This window comes from Zingiber officinale, chromosome 1A, assembly GCF_018446385.1.
Source record: "Zingiber officinale cultivar Zhangliang chromosome 1A, Zo_v1.1, whole genome shotgun sequence".
Classification (NCBI taxonomy): Eukaryota; Viridiplantae; Streptophyta; class Magnoliopsida; order Zingiberales; family Zingiberaceae; genus Zingiber; species Zingiber officinale.
Window position 1 is genome coordinate 13,467,614 of NC_055987.1, and position 25,157 is coordinate 13,492,770.

The 25,157-nt window shown below is 46.2% G+C and overlaps 2 protein-coding genes across 3 annotated transcripts; both read left to right on the forward strand.

Moving 5' to 3' along the window:
* The first annotated feature begins 296 nt into the window (after window positions 1-296).
* Window positions 297-2,077, forward strand: LOC122000143 (protein MIZU-KUSSEI 1-like). Of its 2 annotated transcripts, XR_006116983.1 has the most exons (3): window positions 297-1,157; window positions 1,302-1,575; window positions 1,673-2,077. XR_006116983.1 is itself a non-coding variant. In XM_042554662.1 (2 exons), exon 1 carries the CDS (start codon window positions 364-366, stop codon window positions 1,126-1,128), a length of 765 nt encoding a protein of 254 aa, XP_042410596.1. In that variant the 5' UTR covers window positions 297-363; the 3' UTR covers window positions 1,129-1,157; window positions 1,302-1,653. The 2 variants fall into 2 exon arrangements, 1 of the variants encoding a protein (XP_042410596.1); XM_042554662.1 differs by lacking the exon at window positions 1,673-2,077 and having other exon boundaries at window positions 1,302-1,653.
* A 2,427-nt stretch (window positions 2,078-4,504) lies between these two features.
* Window positions 4,505-6,011, forward strand: LOC122019569 (mitochondrial uncoupling protein 5-like). Its single transcript, XM_042577029.1, has one exon. It carries the CDS (start codon window positions 4,841-4,843, stop codon window positions 5,816-5,818), a length of 978 nt encoding a protein of 325 aa, XP_042432963.1. The 5' UTR covers window positions 4,505-4,840; the 3' UTR covers window positions 5,819-6,011.
* Window positions 6,012-25,157: the final 19,146 nt, after the last annotated feature.

Consider the following 25,157-nt stretch of genomic DNA (forward strand, 5'->3'; position numbering starts at 1 on the left):
AATCTTGACAGAACCAAGATAAATATCTTTCTCATGTGTCAGTCATTATTCTAAAGACTAGTAGTAATAAAATTAATTTTTTATAAAAAAATCTCAATCGGACTATTTTAAAATTCTTGATATTTATGAAAAAAAATAATTTGAATCCAGTCTTTTTGCAACTTCAGAATTTTGACACATAATAATAGAATTAAAATTCCAGTTTTTGATGGCAAATGGATATTTGAAGTTACATGGTACCCACAAAATTAAAAATATAAATATTTCTTGCCTATTTATAGTCTCTCCCATATTTCCTACACCATATAACACAACTGACCAACAACTTAACTCCTTTTATCTTTACTCATCTTAAAGCAAATAATGCAACCAACAGCAGAGACAGAGACAGTGCCCCCGGCGACAGCGGGGCTGGTTTCCCTCTTCCGGCCCTCCTCCGCCGACACCCGGCGATCCAAGACGGGCGTTAGCACGGGGATCCTCCGCTTTCTGAAGATGATCCCTCTGCTCACCTCCGGCTGCAAGATGGCGGCCTTACTCGGTCGTCCCAACAAAGCCCTGTCCTCCGGCCGCAGAGGCGGAGGAGCCGCTACCATCACCCTGTTCGGCTACCGCCGGGGCCGCGTGAGTTTAGCCATGCAGGAAGACCCCAAGTCCGCCCCTGTGCTCCTCCTCGAGCTCCCCATCCTCACCAGCTCGCTCCACCGCGAGATGGCCTCCGGTCTCGTGAAGATCGCGCTGGAGAGCGAGGCAGGTAGCGGCGGCGGCGGCACCGGCGGAAGCGGGGAGGAGCCAGAGCAGAGCCAGCGGCGAAGGCGGCTGGTGGACGAGTGCGTGTGGGCGGTGTACTGCAACGGTCGGAAGGCGGGGTTCTCGACGAGGAAGAAGCAGGCGTCGGAAGAGGAGCGCCAGGTGATGCGACTGCTGCGGGGCGTGTCGATGGGAGCGGGGGTGCTTCCGGCGGCGGAAAAGGAGGCGGCGGCTCCGGCCGAGGGGGAATTGACGTACATGAGGGCGCGCTTCGAGAGGGTGGTGGGGTCGAGGGACTCGGAAGCGTTATACATGATCAACCCCGACGGCACTGGCGTCCCCGAGCTAAGCATCTTCCTCATCAGGCTCAACAATTAATGGTGTTAATTGATTGGCAGCTATTTCAGGTATTAATATTATGTAAATATATATTAAAACTGAGTCCATGTTTTTTCTTTTCTTTTCTTTTCTTTTTCTTGCGTGTGTACTTTAACTAAATTAATCTAACAACATATTCACGGACATCTCTCTGTTCTATCGTTCTTAACCAGTTTTAATTACTAATTCAAGAACTTTCTACCTCTCGCTTCGAGTTTTGAGATAAAACCGTGAGTGCTACACTCGACAAGTGAGGCAGGCTCCATTGGATCCCAACCAACTGATCAGGGCGTGAATTAATGAGAGTGGAGAAGGTAGAAGAAGATGTTGATGGCTGCCACTGTCACCTGGTACAATACAATTAAGCAAGGGGACACAATTGACCCAAGCCACGATGGAAAGGACTTGACATGCCTGCGTCGATCCATTGATTCCTCGGTGCACAACGTATGACATCCAACGTGAAACCACAGCTTTATTTTCTTTTTCGGCATTATTATTAATCGGTTGAAATCGATCATCGGTGCAAAAAAAATTTATCCAGCGTTGATTCAGCTGTTCAGGTGGGGCAACATTAATATATATAGAGATGAGGAGATAAACATAATGATCTCGGTTCTCGATCGATGATGATGTCTTGAGAGATTGCCTGGTAATGGAAGAAATAATCATGGGGTTGCATTATGATGTCCCCGGTTGTTGCGCGTGCTTGCATCCTTCGGCTGAGTTGCTGGAAGTGGCCCAATCTGCGACGGCCCAGCATAACTGATGGATTCAAAGAGAATCCAATTAATACAAAATGCTAATGCACTTTGACTAGACATTACATGGATCAATTCAGCCCATGTCCTCCCTTTACCTAATTCAGAGCGTCTGAATATGACTAATGGTTAGTAGTCATTCGTGATTTATCTTCTCCGTGTTGATATATGGATGAATTGACGAGGACACAGGGGCGAGCAAATCGTGGGATGAGTTGGGAGAAACGTAGATGAGTGTCACCACCTTATACTATAATTTGATTGACAGGACATCTTAATATTGTGCCTCACTTCTATCCATAGGTCTTGCTACTTTCTTTTGATAAACGCAGATCTAGTAAGCTTTTAAGTAACGGTTTACGGATCCATATGGTAAGCATTTTCATGCTTGAGGATGGTGTTATATGTAACATATTTCAATGTCCAATAATGAACTTTGCTTCAAGGATATTGGTCGCCTGGTTATTAATATTTTTGAATCAAAAGAAAAGAAGTCGTTATCTTAGCAGTTTTTCCAGGACCAGTGTTATAGTACAAAATCACAAGTTTATCTATAAAAATCGAGTGAAATCATGATAAAATCATGTATTAAAGTAAAATCGGATCAAAATAGTAAAATCACATTTAAACTCGTAAAAAAGTGATTTTTGGGACGATTTTATCCCAGTTGTTGCGCATGCCTGCGTGCGTTCATCCTTCGCCTCAATTTCTGGAAGTCGCCCAATCTGCGACGGCCCAGCATAACTATTGATTCAAAGATAATCCAATTAAATACAAAATGCTAAGCATAACTGATTGAGTCAAAGAGAATCCAATTAAATACAAAATGCTAACTTACTTTGACGGGATATTACATGGATCCAGACGGACGCATATTCTAAAATTTTTGACCTCCTAAATATTTTTATCATTTATTTTCCTTCATCGAATGTGGGCACGAGCTGTGAGAAACATCTCCAATGAATATAATCATCTTTTATTATAATTTAACTAACATCTTAATATTTACATATTACAAAAAATATTGTGGCTCACTTCTATCCATAAGTCTTGCTACTTTCTTTCTCTAGATCTTAAGCAACGGTTTACCAATCCATATGGTAAGCACTTTCATGCTCAAGGATGGTCTCATGTAACATCTAATTCAACATATTTTAATGTCCAATAATGAACTTTGCTTGGAAGATATTGGTCACCTGGCTATCAATATTTGAAGTAAGAATATGAAGTCGTTATCTGCACATATTTTTTTAGAAAGGAGTAAATGTGATATTTGTCCTAGTTCAACGACTCTTTGTATGGAAGAGATTAGGCATTCGATGAGTTATTTTGTATCCACTAAAAATTGATTCCAAGATCTATTATAACAATCATCCATGCAACACTACACCTTAAAAATAATTTGCTCCAAGTTAGTATTTTTAAACTGTCAACATTCAGTTTTGGTTGTCTTATCCTTGTCGTGCTTGCCTACTGTGCGTTTTTTGCTTGATTTTCGAAGGCTCAAAGTACCACATTTATATGTTTAATATATAATGAATCAAATGAAAAATGTTATGCTATTATACTTATCCGCACATCTCTTGACCACTTAATGTTAACTTTTTTTAAAAAAAATATTTAGAGTATATGATTTAAGGTATGGTATCACAGGGTTATCTTTCTTATTACTCAACCTATATAACGCTTATACAGCTTATTCCTACAAAGTTATCAAGTAGCCATAACTTACTATAGATGCACTTCAAAGAAGCTAAGAGGGATTCTAGTCTTGGGTTTAAAAAAAAATCATGGGTTTCAAAGTTTATAAGTTTGAAAAATTATAGATTATGCACACGCCTCCATTTTCTAAAAAAAAATAAAATAAAACATTTGGCGTGCCTTGGAACAAAATCTCGGTGGAATCACATAAATTCCAACTCGTTTCTGATCTAGAAAAAAGCAAGTAAAACACGCACAAACTCTCCTCAGTGGACGCCGGTATCGAGAGATGCGTCTAAACCTCTTGATTAATTACATCCACAATTCTATTAATTAATTCGTTAGCGTTGCATGAGCCAGCGAGCACATATCATTTATATTTATTTTTCTGATTCTCCGTGCCACATTTTAATACTCATTTAATTCGTTTTCCCCATTTAAAAGATTGCCCCCGGCACGCGCGTATTGGACAACTGCCAAAATTTGTTCACAATAATTTCTACTCGTGGGACCCAACAGTTCAACTAATGCGCAGAAATGGGTGGATCTCGAGTAGGCGGGAGTAATTTGTAACAACGCGGGTGCCATTTTCAGGGCGCACCAATCGCGATGATGCCACGACATTGGACATTCAGTAATTTCGAGATCAAAGAAAGAGAAACCGACGGACACGATGAACTCTCCAGAATCGTCGGTGCAATTGGGGAAACAGCGATCATGACATGAAGGATCGCGCGTCGTCGGCGTGTCCGCTTTAAATGGACGGACGCCGCCCAGGCAGGACGGGATCGCAACACCAACCGTGACAGAGTAATCAACGGACAGGAAATCACCGAAGAAATTATTTTCCGCGTAACCCTCCCCTGTTTCGACCTTCCCTGTTCTGTTTTATTTCCTTTCTCCTGCGCTATAAATTTCGCTCGTCGCCTCTTCTCCAACTCGTTCTTCAGCGAAATCGTATGTCTCAGCGGCCCAGCGTCCCACACTACTCTTCCGTAGCCTTCGTCTGCCATTCCCATCTCCTGGTTTCCAGTGAGATGAACTCCAATTCCAACTGGTTATAAGTCTTCTTCTTCTTCTGCCTCTTTTCGATTCGTCTCCCTCTGATCGGTCGAAAGGAGGCTTCTTTCCTAGTTTTTCCGCAGAAAGATAGGATTTTGTTGCCCAATTTGGCCACAAGAAGCCATCTTGAACGTTGCTTTGTTGCTCCTCTTCCGCCCCCTTTTTGTTGTTTGTGAAGGAGAGAAGAGATGGGTGCGAAAGGGTTTGTGGAAGGAGGCATCGCCTCGATTGTGGCCGGCTGCTCCACCCACCCCCTCGACCTCGTCAAGGTCCGGTTGCAGCTCCAGGGAGAAACCCTCAGCCCCGCCGTCTCCGCCATTCGTCCCGCCGTCGCCTTCCACGGCACCTCCGGGGTGACCGCCGTCGCCCACCCCCATCCGCATCCGGCGCTGCGCCCGCCGCGCCGCCCCGGGCTGATCGCTGTCGGTGCGCAGATCCTCCGCGCTGAGGGTCCATCCGGACTCTTTTCTGGGGTCTCCGCCACCGTCCTCCGCCAGACTCTTTACTCCACCACCCGCATGGGCCTCTACGACCTGCTTAAGAAGCGCTGGTCCGCCACTGCCGACGGAGGGTCCCTCCCGCTCCGCAGCAAGATCGCGGCAGGCCTCATCGCCGGCGGCATCGGCGCCGCGGTCGGCAACCCCGCCGACTTGGCTATGGTCCGGATGCAGGCCGATGGGCGGCTGCCCCTGGCCGAGCGCCGCAACTACCGGAGCGTGCTCGATGCGATCGGGCGGATGGCTCGGCAGGAGGGCGTCGCGAGACTGTGGCGCGGGTCCTCTCTGACGGTGAACCGCGCGATGATCGTCACGGCGTCGCAGCTCGCTACGTACGACCAGGCGAAAGAGTGGATCCTGCGGCGGCGCGGGGCGGGCGCGGACGGGCTGGTGACGCACGTGGCGGCGAGCTTCGCGGCGGGGATGGTGGCGTCGGTGGCGTCGAACCCAGTGGACGTTGTGAAGACGAGGGTCATGAATATGAAGGTGGAGAAGGGGGCGCCTCCGCCCTACGCCGGGGCTATGGACTGCGCCCTTAAGACGGTCAAGGCGGAGGGACCGATGGCGCTGTACAAGGGCTTCATTCCCACCGTCTCCCGGCAGGGCCCCTTCACCGTCGTCCTCTTCGTCACGCTTGAGCAGGTGCGCAAGCTGCTTAAGGACTTCTGATTCTCTCTCCCCCTCCCCCCGACCGCCGACTGCTGCCGACGGCTCACCATCACTTTACCGCTCCTTAATTTTTCAGCTTCCATGAGACGATGACGATAGAAACAAAGCAATTATGCTTAAATACATGCGAAATTTACCATGTTGTTATCATTTTTAGTATTATTAATATCAAACTTGAGTGATTGCTAATGAATATGCAGTTGTTTCATTTTTAATTAACCGTGGATTAATCTCTCTAATTTCTATTAATCTAATTGTGTTATTTTGTGTGTTTATTCTTCTAAACTACTTTTTCGAATGAGAATATCATTCAATTTGTAAAACAGAGCGTTTGGTTTCATTTTAATTTTCTGGAAAACGTACCCCTTTTCTTTTTCTTAAAAAATGACTTGAAATGTTTGTTGTTGGTGTTCTTTTAAACTCATTGTGATCCAGTTCCATCTTTAAAACTCGAAGATAGTAAATTACTCGATCTTGTACTCTTAGAAATATTTATACATACATTTTTTTTTCCTGTTTTAAAATGTCATTTTTGGACCATCAAGATTATTTCCTGTAATTACTTTGATGATTTATTTTTTTGAATTTAAGAAACAACAATTTATTCTACTTGACAGTGCTAAAAACATTAAACTGTGTTTTAAAATTTGGGCTTTTAAACTCAAAAATTATACGACAAACCCTCTAGAAATACCTTGTGTTTTTTTTTAAAAAAAATAGCAGCATATTTTAGTATTTGACTGATGTTTATTTTGAATATTGACTTATTCTAATTCATTGATAGTTTAAGAGGTTGAATGGAATATTCCAACTCTAATAAAATGCATGATTGGTAATTTGTTAAATTGAGTAGTTGAGCGAGTTGAAAGTTTAGTTGAACGGAAGATGTAGATGAGAAAATGCATGCAAAATATGCTATTGACTATTAAAAAAACACTTTATTATTGTATTTTTCTTCCCAAATACTCTTATTCTAGTATTATTGCGGTAGCTATGATCATTTATACTACAATATAAAGCAAAATTATTCTAATATAATTAAAATTATTACTGATCCTGTCCGAACCAAGAGTCAGCGGACGCTGGGCACGTGGCGCTCTCTGCTGGATCCTCGAGTGCTCCGGCGAACCTGCAACAAAACCGAGCCGGGAGGGGTGTCCCGGCGACGGTCCTCCGACGCTCAAGTCAGGCGAGGAATGACAAGAAGGTAGCCTCAAGATGAAGACGTGCCTACCTCCGGTGAAGAAATTGAGGCCTTATATAGACCCCTCGAAGAAGCCTGGGCGCGCCAATCAAAGCAATCACCTGCATTTGACCATGCCCAGACATGGGTCTGTCAGAAGGGTCATGCCTAGATATGGATCCGTCAGAAAAGGCGTCCCTGAGGCCATACTGCTACTGTATCAACCTCTCCATGATGTGACGGCAAGATCCTCCATCGTGCGATCTTGTGTACGGCCTAATCATCAGACATGCTTCTACCGATATCCCATATCCCGAGCCGAGCGCATAGGCCGCTCGGCCACCTTTTTGTCCCCTCGCCCTTATTTTGTCCGGGCGGGTTGCCCGCTCGGCTCTTTGGCCCCTGCCGTTCGGTCTCCCGGTCGGCCCTTCGATCCTCCTGCCTTGGCGTCGGACACCCAACCCCATGGATGGGTTATCTCTAACTCCGCTCGGACCAACCCGGCTGATCGGCTCGGCCATTGACCGCTTAGTCAGCCCTTCATCGGTTCTCAAGCTAAGACCCTTTAGAAAGTGGGTCCCCATTCTTACTGCCGGATCACTTGCCTTCCCTTCAAGTCTAGTCGAAGGAGGCAGTGAGTCCGACTGACTGGACTATATGTGTCCGAGCGGGTGGTCGCCGCTCTTTCGTTCGGCCCTTATGCCGGCTTCAGCCGCTCGGCTCTTCGTTTCGGATGCCTTGTTGTTCAACGTGGACGTTTGCTTGCTTAAATCTTCTCGAAAATCGCGTAAATCCTTCCCATTAAGTCGCAGCATGCGCGGTATGACGCGCATTAATTGCGCCTAGTGGCAAGGCGACACGTGGCTCTTCTCACGTGGCGGCGATGCTTAGTACGATGGGACGCGATTGCTTCGAAATAGACGGTCGGATGAAGGCCTCGTCTTTCGTGACCTGCATCTGACGGCGGAGGCCAACCAACCTTGGCAATATAAAGCTTCCGTCTTCTCCCTTCGCCGTGTGCTTGCTCGTGCTTCCTCCGTCTGCCTCCCCTGCCGCTGTAGCCTCCGACGATCCAGTCCCAGTTTCCGGCTGATCTTTTCCGCCCGTTTCCTTCTCAGTGAGTCTTCTTCCTTCACTTACTAGGTTTTCCCTGCTCATTTCGCCTCTTTCGCTCCCGTTCCTCTGTTTTCTTGCCCTCTTATTGCTCCTCCGAGATGGCAAGCTCCTCTGAGCCCGCTGTTGGTGTTTATGGCCCTTGGTATATGACCATGGAGAGTCGGTTTGATGAAGAGGGCGCTCGGCGTCTTGTTCGGACGTATGGGATCCCTGATGACCACGAAATAATTATAGCCAGCCCGTCCGATCGGCCCCATAACCCGCCGATCGGCACCATTTGCTTTTTTCTAGACCAATTCCAGGGCGGCCTTAGATTTCCTACCCATCCATTCATTTTGGAGGTTTGTAATTATTTCCGCATCCCGCTCGGCCAACCGAACTCCTTTAGGTTGCTGAGCGGGGTGGTTGTCCTCTTTAAGCTGCATAGTATCCCACTTGACCCCAAAATATTCCACTTCTTCTTCTACCCCAAACAATCCGAGTTGGGCACTTTCATTTTCCAGAGTAGAATAGGCTTTAAATTTTTTGATAATATGCCGACCTCCAACAAGCACTGGAAGGAATTTTTCTTCTACATCCGACTTCCCGAGCGGCCGGCATTTCGAACCAAATGGCAGACCGCTGTGCCGACTCAGCCGGAGCTCGGCAAGTTCAGAAGCAATCCAGCCTATCTTCATGCAGCGAATTGGTTGTCTGGTCAGCGATACAAGATCGACCAGTTGCTGCTCAAGGGGGTGTTATATATTTTTGGGTTATCTCCCGTTCGGGCCAATCTTCCCTACCGTATGGGTAAGAGACTCTTTACTCCCTTCACCTTTTTTATCTAACTGATTTTAATTTCTCCTATTGCAGCTGAAGTCATGTGGCGCTCCAAAGCTACCGCTCATCTGAAACTGAAGGCCGTGGAGATCGAGGCGGCCACCAAAAAGGAGCTCGCCGAGCGGGGTCTCATCCCCAGCCGCCCGGCAGATGCGGGAGAGGGGGGGCGCAGTCCGCCCCTGAAACAGATGCTGCCCCATCCGCTTCAACGGAGGTTGAGGCGGATCCTGTTTCCTCGGCTCCCGCCGAGCTGGGAATTCCCCCGTCCGGGGATCCACCGCTAGAACTTCGGCGAAAACGTCGAAGAGACTCCGGTCCTCCGCCACCCCAAGAGGGGGAACCACATGAGCCGATCGGCGTTACTTCGTCCGATCGCACGCCGTCGCAGATCGGGACTCCTGTGACATCGCCTCCTGCGCAGCCCACCGACTCTCCTCCCCGGACTCGTCGCCGCTTACATCGGTTGGGCGAAACTTCCACCATAGGGGAGTCCTCTGGCCAGGCGACTGCAGCTGAAGAAGCGCCGGCCGGCCACCCAACCATCAAGACCACCCTCCGATTCCCATCGGAGGAATATTTACTGTCCGCCGATCGGCCCTCAAGCCCCGTTCACGAAATAACCTTGACGGGCCCGCTTGCCAAGCTTTTTGAGGACGCGCAGATTCAAGCGGCCCTCATGACGCCCAAGCAGCTTGGCGACAACAACATGCAGCAGGCCACTCAGGTATTCATTTTTCTTCCTGTTCCATGCCACTATTTGATTCCTGATTTCATTATTTCCTTTACAGCGCTGGGCTGAGCAAATCGCCACTAGCCGTCGGCTAGCCGAGCTGGAGGGTCTCCTGGAAAAACTTCAATTGTCGGGGGGTCCGTCGGCCGAGCGGGAGAAACAAACCCTCGAGGCCGAACAGAAGAAGGCTGCCGATCTGGCTGCAGAGGTGGCCCGACTCGAAGACTTGGTGAAGAAGCGGGACGGGGACGTGAAGCGCGCCAGTGGCCGGAAGAGGCGAGCGATTACTGATCTGGATAAAATGAAAGTCGAAGTCCGGGCCCTAGATCAGTAGTCTAAGAAGCTAGAGGCTGAGCTGAATGCTGAGCGAGAGATCCGTTCGGCAGAGCGCACAAAGGCCGAGGTGGACTTGAAGGCTGTTCAAGACACCTTAACCACTTCCCGCGCGGCATTCAGAAAATATAAAGAGGGTGAGCCGAGCCGCCTAGCAGCCGCGCGCCAGGAATACCTCCACTCGGAGAGGTTCGGCCTAAAATTCGGTGGCAACGTCTCTTCCACTTTCGCCGAAGCGGTCAAGGTCACCGTGACATACTTGAAGAAAGGGGGCCACCTTCCCGAGGGAATGCATATTCCCGCTTCCGACCTGGCGGCCATGATTGATGATATTCCTGACGCCTTCTTCAGCTTTGAAGACCCTGAGTGAGGCGGGTTATTTCGAGTACCTTCTGTATTTCATCCGCTCGGCGGATGTAAAATTTTTGTGCGTGCCGTTCGGCATAATTCTTCTTTTAAAGAAACGCTGCTCCTTTGTTTGTTTTCCTACTCATTGTCCATAATATTCTTCTGTTTGCTTAACGTTGATACTTAGAGTTAGTCCTGCTCTTAAGGGTTCTCCTTCACGCATCCGATCGGCTTGGCACATTGCATAGGGTCCGAGCTAGGTAGCCTACTCACTTTGCACGTATCTTGCCTGCGTGAAGTCCACAAAGCCGAGTATCGAAGGGCCAACTCCCAATCGGGCCTGAATTTTTTAATATTTGTAGTTTCCACGGTCTTACTTTGATATTCGTTTTTCCGCTCGGATGTTTATAGCCGATCGGCGCGGCTCTTGATCTTTAACGACGGTGCTCGTCGGTCTTCCGATCGGAGGGTTTATAGACGCCGGCTCGTCTCTCGATTTTTAACGACGGTGCTCGTCGGTCTTCCGCTCGGAGGGTTTATAGACGCCGGCTCGTCTCTCGATTTTTAACGACGGTGCTCGTCGGCGCGGATGTTTATAGCCGATCGGCGCGGCTCTCGATTTTTAACGACGGTGCTCGTCGGTCTTCCGCTCGGAGGGTTTATAGACGCCGGCACGTCTCTCGATTTTTAATGACGGTGCTCGTCGGTCATCCGCTCGGAGGGTTTATAGACGCCGGCACGTCTCTCGATCTTTAACGACGGTGCTCGTCGGTCTTCCGCTCGGAGGGTTTATAGACGCCGGCTCGTCTCTCGATTTTTAACGACGGTGCTCGTCGGCGCGGATGTTTATAGCCGATCGGCGCGGCTCTCGATCTTTAACGACGGTGCTCGTCGGTCTTCCGCTCGGAGGGTTTATAGACGCCGGCACGTCTCTCGATTTTTAACGACGGTGCTCGTCGGTCTTCCGCTCGGAGGGTTTATAGACGCCGGCTCGTCTCTCGATTTTTAACGACGGTGCTCGTCGGCGCGGATGTTTATAGCCGATCGGCGCGGCTCTCGATCTTTAACGACGGTGCTCGTCGGTCTTCCGCTCGGAGGGTTTATAGACGCCGGCACGTCTCTCGATTTTTAACGACGGTGCTCGTCGGTCTTCCGCTCGGAGGGTTTATAGACGCCGGCACGTCTCTCGATCTTTAACGACGGTGCTCGTCGGTCTTCCGCTCGGAGGGTTTATAGACGCCGGCTCGTCTCTCGATTTTTAACGACGGTGCTCGTCGGCGCGGCTCTCGATCTTTAACGACGGTGCTCGTCGGTCTTCCGCTCGGAGGGTTTATAGACGCCGGCTCGTCTCTACGGTTTAACGTCTGGGCTAGACGGCCTTCGAGGTTGACTCCTTACCAGGTCAAGCGACCTTGGCCTTCATATCTCGCGCTTGAACAATATTTATGCCCGGCCGAACAGCACGGGTCATTCGCTTGCGAACCTAATCGGCAGGGAGGCTTTCCCTATTCGAGTGCTTGGCTCGGATAATCCCTATGCCCCTTTTACCCAAGAACGTACTCCTGGCCGAACGGCTCAGGGTCTGCTCCGAGCCTTTTGGCTCGGATAATTTATATCCGTCCGAATGGTACGGGGCTTCCGTTGCTAGAGCGTTTGGCACCAATTTGATCCGTATACCTCCGACCGAGCGGTTCGGGGCCTTCGTTGTCGAGCACTTGGCTCGGAAAACCATATACCTAGCCGACCGGCTCAGGCCTTCGCTCCAGGCAATAACCTCCCTCTATCATCCTGAGCAGCGCAGGGCTTTGGTTTCCTTCCTGCCACACTGGTATGCAGCCCGGCCGAACTGCTCGGGGTCTTCGATTTCGAATGCTGCTTATATTCTATACGCAGCCCGGCCGAACGGCCTGGGGTCTTCGGTCTCGAGCTCCCGGCTCGGATACAAACCTCCCGGCCGATCGGCTCGGGGGCCTTCGGTGTACGATGATAATGCCTTATATTCGCTCTTTTGACTTTTCATCTCTGCATTTCAAGTATTTAGTCGAAAAATGAAATACACAGGGTGATTTACAGTGATACACCTTTCACCCCGCCCGGTAAGGCTGGAGGTGGTTCGCGCTCCACGGCCTATCTAGCTGCCGTCCGTCCTCATCCTCCAGATAATACGCGCCCGAGCGGAGCTTTTCGATGATTTTGAAAGGGCCTGCCCATGGAGCTTCAAGCTTGCCGACGTCGCCGACCGGCTTGACTTTCTTCCAGACAAGATCGCCGACTTGGAACGATCTGGGAATTACGCGCCGGTTGTAGTTTTGCTTCATCCGCTGACGGTATGCCATCAGCCGAACGGACGCCTTTGCCCTCTCCTCTTCTACCAAGTCCAGCTCCATGTTTCTCCGTTCGGCGTTGTCATCATCATAGCTCTGGATCCTGGCTGACTCAACGCCGACTTCGACCGGTATGACAGCCTCACCGCCATATACCAAATGGAACGGTGTGACTCCCGTCCCTTCTTTTGGCGTCGTTCGGATAGCCCACAAGACGCTCGGCACTTCATCCGGCCAACTCCCTCCCAAATGGTCGAGCCGAGCGCGCAGAATACGAAGAATTTCCCGGTTGGCGACTTCAGCTTGACCGTTGCTCTGAGGATAGGCTACGGACGTGAAATGTTGCTCAATGCCGTAGCTTTTGCACCAATCCTCTAACATCTTCCCTGTAAACTGCCGCCCGTTGTCGGACACTAGTCGGCGAGGGATGCCGAACCGACAAATGATGTGTTGCCAAATGAATTTTTTAACCATTTGTTCAGTGATCTTTGCCAGCGGCTCGGCCTCCACCCACTTGGAGAAATAATCTACCGCCACTAGTAAAAATTTCCTCTGCCCGGTCGCCATCGGAAATGGACCCACAATATCCATTCCCCATTGATCGAACGGACATGAGATGGTTGATGCCTTCATCTCCTCTGCCGGTCGGTGGGAGAAGTTGTGATACTTCTGGCATGAAAGGCATGTAGATACTGTCTGAGCGGCATCTGTTTGTAAAGTTGGCCAAAAGTATCCGGCCAAGAGGATCTTCTTGGCCAATGAGCGTCCGCCCGGATGACCCCCGCATGATCCTTGATGTACTTCCTGGAGGATGTAAGCTGAGTCCTCCGAGCTTACACATTTCAGCAAAGGGCGCGAGAAAGCTTTCTTGTAAAGCTGATCTCCGATGAGTGTAAACCGACCGGCTCTTCTTCTGAGGAGCCGGGCTGCATATTCATCGGATGGTGTGGTGCCCGAACGGAGGAATTCTATAATAGGTGTCCTCCAGTCACTTGGAAATGTGAGGCCTTGCATCCGGTCGACATGCGCCACCAGTAGCGTTTTTTCAATTGGTTGCTGAACGGCGACCGGCGTTATTGAGCTCGCTAGTTTGGCTAACTCATCGGCTGCCTGGTTCTCCGTTCGGGGGATCTTCTGAATAAGCACCTCTTGGAAAGTAGCTTTGAGTTTTTCAAAGGCCTCAGCGTAGAGTTTGAGCCGAACACAGTTGATTTCAAAGGTGCCGGAAAGTTGCTGAGCGGCCAACTGTGAATCAGAATAGAGTGTCACCCGAGCTGCTCCCACATGCCGTGCTGCCTGCAATCCGGCTATGAGGGCCTCATACTCTGCTTCGTTGTTAGTAGCTTTGTAATCTAGCCGGACGGATAGGTGCATCTTTTCTTCCTGAGGTGAGAGTAGTAATATTCCGATCCCACTTCCAAGCCGAGTGGAGGATCCATCCACATATATTCTCCACATAGCTTCCGGCTCTGGCCTTTGCACTTCGGTCACAAAATCAGCCAAGGATTGGGCTTTAATCGCCGAGCGGGGCTGATATTGGATGTCAAATTCACTTAATTCTGTCGTCCACTTGATAAGCCGTCCGGACGCTTCTGGATTCAACAGCACTCTTCCAAGTGGACTGTTCGTCCGGACAATAATGGTATGGGCCAAGAAATACGATCGCAGGCGCCGAGCGGCTAGAACTAAGGCAAAGGCCAACTTCTCGAGCCCAGTGTAACGAGATTCAGCATCTTTTAAAATGTGGCTTAGAAAGTACACCGGCTGTTCTTCGCCGTTCGCCCTCACAAGTGCTGAGCCTACAGCATGCTCAGTTGACGACAGATACATATAAAGTGACTCACCCCCGACCGGCTTGGCTAACAATGGTAGAGAATTAAGATATGTCTTCAACTCTTCAAATGCTCGGTCACATTCTTCATCCCACTGGAATTTAGTAGCCTTGCGCAGGATCTTGAAGAATGGCAGGCTCCGATCGGCGGTTCTGGAGATGAATCTCGATAGAGCGGTTATCCGACCGGTCAACCTTTGCACTTCTCTTGTATTTCTTGGGGGCGGCATGTCTTGCAGTGCTTTAATCTTGCTGGGATTTGCTTCAATTCCCCGCTCGGTCACTATATACCCCAGAAAACGCCCTCCTTTGGCTCCGAACAGACACTTTTGGGGGTTTAGTTTGACTCCATATTTGCGCAGCGTTCGGAAGGTTTCTTCCATATCCTTGAAAAGATCGGCCGCTCGGACGAATTTGATAAGAATGTCGTCCACATAAACTTCCAGATTCCGCCCGATCTGCTCCTTGAAAACCTTGTTTATCAAGCGTTGATAGGTGGCTCCGGCATTCTTCAATCCGAACGGCATCACATTGTAACAATATGTGCCGTCAGCCGTTACGAAGCTTACTTTTTCTTGGTCTTCTCGGGCGAGCGATACTTGATGATATCCTTGGTAAGCATCAAGCATGCAAATTAGTTCGCAGCCGGCTGTGGAGTCCACCAACTGATCTATCCGGGGCAGAGGATAAAAATCCTTGGGGCATGCCTTGTTTAAATCTCGAAAGTCGATGCAGACCCTCCACTTGCCGCCCGTCTTGGAGACCAAGACTACGTTGGCCAGCCAGCTCGGGTACTGCACCTCGCGTATGTGGCCGGCCTTCAGAAGTTTTTCCACCTCCGCCCGAATAATGGCATTCTGCTCGGCGCTGAAGTCCCTTTTTCTCTGCTTTACGGTCGGACATGCAATTCATGCTGCGCTAGGCTCGGCGAAATTCCAGGTAACTCATGTGTCGACCAGACGAAGACATCATGATTTCGTTGGAGGCATTGGATCAGCTTCTCCTTCTGTTCTTCCCCCAGATCAGAGGCGATAAAAGTCGTGGCCTCCGATCGGGTCGGATGGATCTGGACTTCCTCCTTTTCATCATAAATTAAAGCAGGAGGTTTCTCGGTTATGGCATGTACCTCAATTCGGGGAGCCTTCCGAGCGGAACAAGCCTCTGCTCGGATCATCTCTATATAGCACCGCCGAGCTGCTAGCTGATCTCCCCGCACTTCTCCTACTTTGTCCTCCACGGGGAACTTTATCTTCTGGTGGAAGGTTGAGACAACCGCTCGGAATTCGCCGAGCGCCGGTCGTCCCAAAATGACGTTGTAGGATGAGGGAGAGTCGACCACCACGAAGTTTATTGTCCTGGTCCTCCTGAGCGGCTCTTCTCCCAGCGAGGTGGCCAGCCGGATTTGTCCGACCGGCTGAACTTCGTTACCCGTAGAGCGGGGTTGTCATGGGCAGCAGCTCGGCTCGATCAATTTGCAGCTGATCGAACGCCTTCTTGAATATGATGTTGACCGAGCTCCCTGTGTCAACAAATATGCGGTGAATGGTGTAATTTGCTATTACCGCTTTAATGAGCAGCGCGTCGTCGTGGGGCACTTCAACTCCTTCTAAGTCCCCGGGTCCGAAAGTGATTTCCGGCCCACTTGCCCGCTCTTGGCTGCAGCCGACCACGTGGATCTGCAGCTGACGGACGCCCGCCTTTCTGGCTCGGTTGGAATCTCCTCCGGTCGGCCCACCAGCAATAACGTTGATCTCGCCCCGGGAAGTATTGCTCCTATTTTCCTCCTCCCGAGCGGACGGTCGTGACCGTTCTCTAGACGCCCGGCGATTCTCCTGCCTCGGGGATCGGTGTCGATCGGGTGTCTGCTGGTGTCGTCCCTCGGTGCGGGTCCGGTCAGCTTCATGAGTCCTACGTCTCCTGTCGATGGGAGGCGACCGTCGTTCGGCTTTCCTGGGAACAGGATTGGACACAAAGGGAAGGCTTCGGCAATCCCTCGTGTTGTGCGTATCCGTTTGGTGGAATTTGCAGAACATAGGGGTCCACCTCTTCTTTGGCTTGGGCCGAGCGGCAGCCACTTCTTGTACGTGCGATCTGACGTGGCCTCTGGGTGGCTGCTGAGCGGTGTGCTGTTTCCGCTCGGCATGAACAGGTGCGCGCTCGGCTGGAGTTTCCTTTTTCCGAGCGGCTTGCGCTTCTTCCACATTTATATATTCGTTGGCCCGATGTAGCATGTGATCATAATCTCGGGGCGGCTTTCGAATGAGCGACCGGAAGAAGTCCCCATCCACAAGGCCTTGCGTGAAGGCATTCATCATCGTCTCCGATGTGGCCGTTGGGATATCCATCGCCACTTGGTTGAATCGCTGAATATAGCCTCGAAGCGATTCTTTAAGCTCTTGCTTGATGGCGAATAAGCTGACACTTGTCTTTTGATAGCGCCGACTACTGGCGAAGTGGTGGAGGAAGGCCGTTCGGAATTCCTTGAAGCTCGTGATGGATCCGTCCGGCAACCTTCGAAACCACCGTTGAGCCGATCCCGAGAGGGTGGTAAGGAAAACTCTACACTTTACTCCATCTGTGTACTGATGGAGCGTGGCTGTATTATCGAACTTACCCAGATGATCATCCGGGTCCGTTGTTCCATTGTATTCGCCGATCGTCGGAGGCATGTAGTGCTTGGGCAGAGGGTCTCGTAGGATAACCTCCGAAAATTGGCGATTGATCCGCTTGGGGGAGGAGCCCGCTCGGGGAGCTTTCCCCTTCCTGTCATCCCGCCTTGGCATTTCATCTGAGGAAGATCCTCTGTCTCTTCGGGCTGGTATGACTTCAGGGGTGCGAAACAAGGCCCGATGGAATGCGACGGTGGTTGGAGGCGCTTCCGCTCGGCCATGAGACGCAGATGTTGCTTGCTGCTCCGCCCGCTCGGCGGATGCTTTTTGTTTTTGCTCCATGAGTTTGGTGGCCCTTATCTCGACCAGGGCGTCGAGTTCTTCTGTTGAAAGCGTCACCGTGTGTTGTCGTCCAGCCTCGTCCATTGTCTCCGATCGGATGTAGGAGCGTTCCCACAGACGGCGCCAATTTGATCCTGTCCGAACCAAGAGTCAGCGGACGCTGGGCACGTGGCGCTCTCTGCTGGATACCTGCAACAAAACCGAGCCGGGAGGGGTGTCCCGGCGACGATCCTCCGACGCTCAAGTCAGGCGAGGAATGACAAGAAGGTAGCCTCAAGATGAAGACGTGCCTACCTCCGGTGAAGAAATTGAGGCCTTATATAGACCCCTCGAAGAAGCCTGGGCGCGCCAATCAAAGCAATCACCTGCATTTGACCATGCCCAGACATGGGTCTGTCAGAAGGGCCATGCCTAGATATGGATCCGTCAGAAAAGGCGTCCCTGAGGCCATACTGCTACTGTATCAACCTCTCCATGATGTGACGGCAAGATCCTCCATCGTGCGATCTTGTGTACGGCCTAATCATCAGACATGCTTCTACCGATATCCCATATCCTGAGCCGAGCGCATAGGCCGCTTGGCCACCTTTTTGTCCCCTCGCCCTTATTTTGTCCGGGCGGGTTGCCCGCTCGGCTCTTTGGCCCCTGTCGTTCGGTCTCCCGGTCGGCCCTTCGATCCTCCTGCCTTGGCGTCGGACACCCAACCCCATGGATGAGTTATCTCTAACTCCGCTCAGACCAACCCGGCTGATCGGCTCGGCCATTGACCGCTTAGTCAGCCCTTCATCGGTTCTCAAGCTAAGACCCTTCAGAAAGTGGATCTCCCATTCTTACTGCCGGATCAATTACATATTAAAACATAGCATATTTTAATTGCTCAAATTAAGTTATATATATATATATAACTTAATTGCTCAAACTAAATTAAAAATATTTTAATTTAATCAACATCACTTTAAATGGTTATAATAATTATATGACTATAATTGCTACCATTTATAACAATTAACAAAAATATATGCTAGAGTAATGTTAAAGGTTAAAGTGACTGTAAATAAGTGCATCTCCTATAGGGATATTTGGAGAAAATATTTCTTCAAGTATCCTCCTCTCTCAAATATCTCCCAATGGGGGATATTTGAAAGGAGAATAGAAATCACCGGGTACAACTTTGTGCCCGGTGATTTCATTATGCATGGCATGAAAGTGAGCCCCATAAGTTGTAATTGAGAGATAAAAATATTTGGTAGGTGGGACCCATAAATATTTGGTTGAGGGGATATTTTATTGTGAGATTTAGGATATTTGATAAGTGAGATATTTGACTGATGATATGGAAGTGGATCCCATAAATATTTGGAGGAAATATTTGGTATCATTGTGGATGCTCTAAGTTGGCGAATTTTTAATTAAATTTAATAATTTTGATTAATTTAATAAAGAGTATTTTAATATAACACAAAATAATGTTGATTAATTTGGAGTAAAAAGGAAAAAAAAATAAAATTAATTAATTTTATAATAGCTATAGTGTCAGCTAACTAAAATAATGCTATAATAAATGTTTTTTTAGAATGTATATTCCTTAATTAATGCATTGGGAATGAGGAAGGGAATAACTCAAAAATAAAATAAAAAATGTGCATTAAGAGATAAAATTGGAATGAAAAATCATTTAAAGGTGGAACCTTGTGCACGATAGCACGTTACCAACGCCTTATTCACGAGGAGCCACCGCGTACGCTCCACGACGGTGGCAAAAAGTTACTCGTCTGCCTATAGCCTCAGTGAATCCATTTTTATGGTGGTCAAATCCGTTATCAATTCGCCTCAAAATTAACATGGAAAAAACTAAATCCATTTTTAATAATACGAAAGAAATAAATAATAAATAATAAATATTTATTAATTTTGAATAGTTAAATAGCACGTGACAAAATATCTGTATCTAACTATTAGTTAAAGCATCCATATCATATTTTTTATAATTATATTTAAAATTTAAAATAGATAATTCACTCTATTAAATTTTAAAAATTTATTTTTACTACGTACTATATCAACTTCTTTAAAATTTTTATTATCTTTAATTTCTTATTATTTTATTCTCTTTTTTTATTTTATTTTTTATTATTATATTTATAGACTGAGAAGAAAGAGAGAGATTGAAAAGAATGAGTGGAAGATGAGAGATTGAAAAGAAAAATTATTTTATTTTTAAGATAGAGATTTTATTTCTAAATTTAAAGAATTATTATTTATTAAATTTAAATTTAAGAAATAAATAAGATAGTTGATATAAAGATTTTTTAATTATTCTATTTCAAATTTAAAATAAAATTTTTAAATAAAATAATTGATGGGGCATCGCTCTATCACGATGTGTATAACTTTCACGTTTAGTTTGCGCTCTTTTGGGAATATTATTTGTTTGGCAAGTCTTGACGTGAACGTTTTATGCAGCACCACAAATCACAATATGAATGAAGGATCATGGCTCATCGCTTAATGCAGGCAAAAAGTGGAACAATGACTGGACGGCATATTTGAATATTTATAGGAATCAATTAGATTGTCCTTCTCCCTGTGCCATATTTTATGCTGCGGAGTTAGTCCGCGATACAGAGGATACGTTATTTAGGATTTTACTTAAGGGCTTTAACATTTATAGGTTGAATTATAATATTAAAATAAAAAAAATAAATTGAAATAAAAATTTAGATATGCAGGAGGTATGTGTTGAGAATATCATCAAAATTTAGAAAGATATGAAAAAGATAATAAATTTAAAAATATGAAGATACGAGGTATTTTTGGATAAATTCTAAAAATAAAATTATAGGGTTATATTCAAAGTGGATAATATAATAATATTATGAATATATGTGAATTTTTTTGGATACAATAAATGATATCGGAGTCATGATCCAGATTAGATGTCATGTAAAGTGATCTTGTACGAAGTTGAGGGGAGGTCCGGAACCGACCAAAAGTTACCGGATACTTATGGAGAAGTCTGAACTATGAGAGTAATGATAGTCCTTCATTTAAGAGGAGCATTGTTCAGAAGTTCAAAATACAATCAAAGTTTCATATTGGAAAGATATGAGAAAAAATCATGAGTTTAAAAGGATGAAGATATCTTTATGATATGAGACATTTTGGATAGAGCTTAAAAATAAAATCATGAGAACTTAGATCTAAAGTGGACAATATTATATTACTGTGGAAATATACAAATTCTTTTGGACACAACAGTGTGCTGCGTAAGGTTTGCAACATATCAAATCCCTATATATATATATATATATATATATATATATATATATATATATATATATATATATATATATATATATATATATATATAGAACAATGTCGGCCTACACATCTTATGATGCATACCTTATGAGCACCAAGTGTTTTTTTTTAATACTTAGGGTTTAGATTTTAGGATTTAAAATTTAGGGTTTATGATTTATGTTATAGTATTTAAGTTAAAGAATTCTTTTAAAATTTTTTAAAAATATACATAGTGCTCACAAGGTGTGCACCATGAGATGTATAAGCTAGCAAACCTCGCAACAATGTTAGCATACACACCTTACGGTGCATATCTTGTGAGCACCAAGTGTATTTTTTTCCTTTATTTTTTTAGAGCTTAGGGCTTAGATTTTAGAATTTAGGGTTTAGGATTTAGGATTTAGGTTATAGTATTTAAGTTAAAGAAATTAAAATACCTAAATAAAAATTACACATGGTATTCACGAGGTGTGCACCATGAGATGTGTGTTGGTGCAATTATCATTGGGTCAAGATTGACCAATTTGACTAAGCTCGAGTTGGCTTGAGCTTAAGTTTTGATGTTTGTCAATATATGATAGAGAAGTAAAGTAGGTCAAGGAAGGATCGGATAATTGTCTCAAGAAGTCATAACTAGATGTTAGGCAATGGAACTTCCTAACTGGAGGTGTTCATAGTGCGTCTATGAGACCAAGGAGTGAACTCTTGGATTAGTCACCTCAAGGAGGTGGATACCAAGTAAAATGAAAAGTGTTAGCATTACTCTAAGTTGTTCTTTATAAATCAAGTTTAAAGAATCGATCGAAGTTATTCACCCCCTATAGCTCTCTACTGTTGGATCGTAGATGTTCGATAGAGGGGGGGGGGGGGTGGTGAATATCGATTACGAAAAATTCGTCGAGAGTAAGCGCAGCGGAAAAGATGAAATTGAAACAACGCTAACACAAGAACCAATTTTACTTGGTTCGGAGCCTTTGGCGACTCCTACTCCAAGGTCCGCACACGAGGGTGCTTTCGATGGGCAATTCACTAGCAATTCGAAAGATATTACAAACAAAGTACAGAAAATGCTAATGACAGAATTAAAGCAATACCGACAAAATAAGAGACTTAAAAAAAGGAAGAAGCGCGTTTGTTGGAGCTTTGCAGCGTCGCAAGAGCACAGGAGAGCGAGTTCTTCAATTTAGAGTTGTTGTGGAAGCTCTACCCCTGCCCCTTCTTTTATATGTGGCTCGGGGCACCCCGGATCCCTTCCGGGCGCCCAGGTGAGACATGGCAGGTCCAACCAGTGAGCTCCACGTGGCGACGATGCGATCAGGATAAAGTTGCCTCCCGGGCGCCCCTACAATCGAGAGATAGACATGATTTCTGGAGGGCCTACAGACGGAGATTCAAGCAGGGCGAGGAAATCTCATGAACGACGTTTGGAGATTCACGCTGTTGGATGTAGCCAAGAGGGGGGGGGGGGGGGGAATATCCCTACAATCACAATCAAAATACCTTTCTCTTTCTTTCGACATTAACTTCGACAATAGAAAATAAATGCAATGAATGAAAGAAATACGAGCTAAAAAGATTACTTGGTTTGCAACTGAGAGGTTGCTAGTCCAAGGCAAATAAAGCTCTTTAAGTCGACTCTTTCTTCGACACAATTTGGAGGAAGAGAAATCTCGTACAAGACATTGATAGCTCATGAACAATAAAGAATAGGAACAAATTCGAGTACAATTCAAGTGATGTCGAAACTAGGTGAACTAGGGCTCTATTTGTAGTCCACTGATCAAATCTATCCGTTGCTGACGTGGTGGATTCCGGGCGCCCGAACCCGGTCTAGGCGCCCCTAGTTGGTTGCCTCAATCTGCTTCACAATAGCTAGTGATTGTTGGTCCCTTTTTGGCCGGTTAGAGGGGGTGAATAGCCTGCACAATAAAATAAACAAAACCTTTCTTGATCTTTATAGCTTGATAAAATTAGATACTTGCATAAAAGAAATTAAGAAGTAAACTAAAGACAGAGATACACAAGGAATTACTTGATTTGCAATCAGGGGATTGCTAATCCAAGGAAGTTGAAAGCTTACTAATGTCTCCTTTGAGCGGAGATGCCTCTTATAGCAGTCAAAGCTCACAATTACAAAGATAAACTCAAATGGAATTGATTTCAGGTGTTCTACTTAGCTTCTTGGGTCAGGATATATTTATAACCCTGATCGAGGCACTTGGAAGGGGTTTAGGTACCTAGACGTGGATAGAATTTTATTCGCGTCGCACCGGATTGTGATAGTGCATGTTTTGATAAGTTTTTTGGTCCGGGTGCCTGGAGCTGCTCCGGGCACTCGGACTGGGTTGAACTGCCATTCGTGACTCTGTAGAGCTGAGGCGCCCCCGGGCTATCGCGGGGGGTCCAAAACCCGAACCAAGTCTGGGTGCCTGGACCAAAAAGTCAACATTTTGTTGACTTTTTGTCTCAATCTTCTGCTTCAGTTCCGCTCGCATTGGTTTGGGTCTTCCACTCCGGTTCCACTTGCTTGGGTGATTTTGGCCATCCGGAATAGGGCTTACTCGAACCTATTTTTCGGCCTTCTTGAGCAACCTTCCACTCCGGCTTCTCATCCTTCAGAAATGCCACGCGCCTCATTCTCGTCCGCCCGCATGCTCTTCTGCAGCACCTCGTTCCTCAGACGCACCAAGCCTGTCAGCTCTCTCCCATGTCGTCCTTCTCGCTAGTTGCGTCTTTCGCTCGACTTACTGTCCTCCTAAGTTTCTTCACACTTAGACACAGGGGTTAAACCACAATAGGATCTAATTTAACTTGGTCGATCATATCAAAATTACCTTAGGGTACTTACAATTTCTCCCTTTTTTATGTGAGCAATCCAAGTTAAGTTAAGGTAAAAGAACAAATAATAGAGATATTTTGTATTTAAGAAAAATATGCAAAAAAATCTTCCTCCCCCTAGACTTCACCTCTATTTCTCCCTCTTTGATCACATTAAAATGGGGTACTATAAAATAACTTGGAAATAAAACTAAAACAATGTCTAAGGGAAACAAAGTCTAAAATGACTATTATCTAGAAACTTAGGAAAATGTAAATTTTGAAAAATCTAGATTTTTACAGCGAATTTTGAAATATATTTTTAAATTGAACTCTTCTTTCTCTGAAAAATTAAGATCAAATTAATTTCAATCAGAAATTTTACAAAACAATTTATTTGAAAGCATTAGATAATTTTATAACAGTTAAATGCTTAACAATTAGTCAATTAAATATTCATTTCAGTAATTGGCTTTCAGGCTGTGGCAAGAAACTAGGCCTTCTTGGTTATTAGAACAATAACCACTTCTAGACAAAGTCTCTTAAAAAAATTAAATATTTAATTTTCTTTCTGAAAGCCTTAGGTCTAACTTTCAAAAAAAAAAAAAAACAATGCATGCACAAAAAGATAATTCAATTTAAACATGACTTTAAAACCCAAAACAGATTGCTTCCTACCGGATTAATCAAAAACTTTCTAGGAACATACTTCTGTGATATTCTTCTAATTTTTCCCTTATGGTATCTAAATTGTCAATTTAGTCTGATGCGGCGATAAAGGGGAGCCCACCTGTCACAGGTTAATTGACACGATATCGTTCAAAGTCAAGACAGTCAACGTCGGGGCTTACAGAGTGAGTCTCGGCCAAAGGTGGTTGTCTGGTTATCCCGGTCGGCAAAGGAGTGGTTGAGTGGATCACCCGGTCGGTCAGACAAATGGACATCATGAGCCAATCGGACGAATGGACAACCTGTAGTTGGCTGTTTCGGTCGGTAGGAAAACGAGCCGCTCGGACCGCCTGTCTGACAGGAAAATGAGCCTCTCGGACTGCCCATCCGGCGCAAGAATGACACTACATAGGAGGAGATGAGAAAACAAAAGAGAACACTCCGTCTATTATCATTAAATATGAAGAAGCCAAGACCAAGAAGAACACTCCATTTATCATAATGCACAGAAGTCAAGATAAAAAAAGCATTCTTCTAGCAATTAATATCATTAAATAAGGGCAGATGAGCGATCACAAAGAAAGGTATAAAAGGGTGCACCCAGTATGAAGAAAGGCAAGATTGATCATTTTCTTGATTACTCATTCTCTCTTCCTGATTTTGACTTGAGCGTCCGAGGGCCAACACCACGGACCCCTCCCTGGTTTGGTTTTGTTTTGCAGGATTGAAGTCTTCATCCCATCCCTAGCTTTCCAGTTTCCTTCATTCGGACATGATCAATTTGACGTCGTCTGTGGGAATGTGGCTTATATCCGAATAAGAAGATGGAAGAAGCTAGACAACTCATAATAGTGACGTTGATGCAAGAGGATCTCGATGTACTAATATAAGCTCGAGTGATAAATATATTGGAGC

Excerpts from the sequence above, each read along its gene's own strand:
- LOC122000143 (XM_042554662.1), top strand. The coding sequence starts at position 364 with ATGCAACCAACAGCAGAGACAGAGACAGTGCCCCCGGCGACAGCGGGG.
- LOC122019569 (XM_042577029.1), top strand. The coding sequence starts at position 4,841 with ATGGGTGCGAAAGGGTTTGTGGAAGGAGGCATCGCCTCGATTGTGGCC.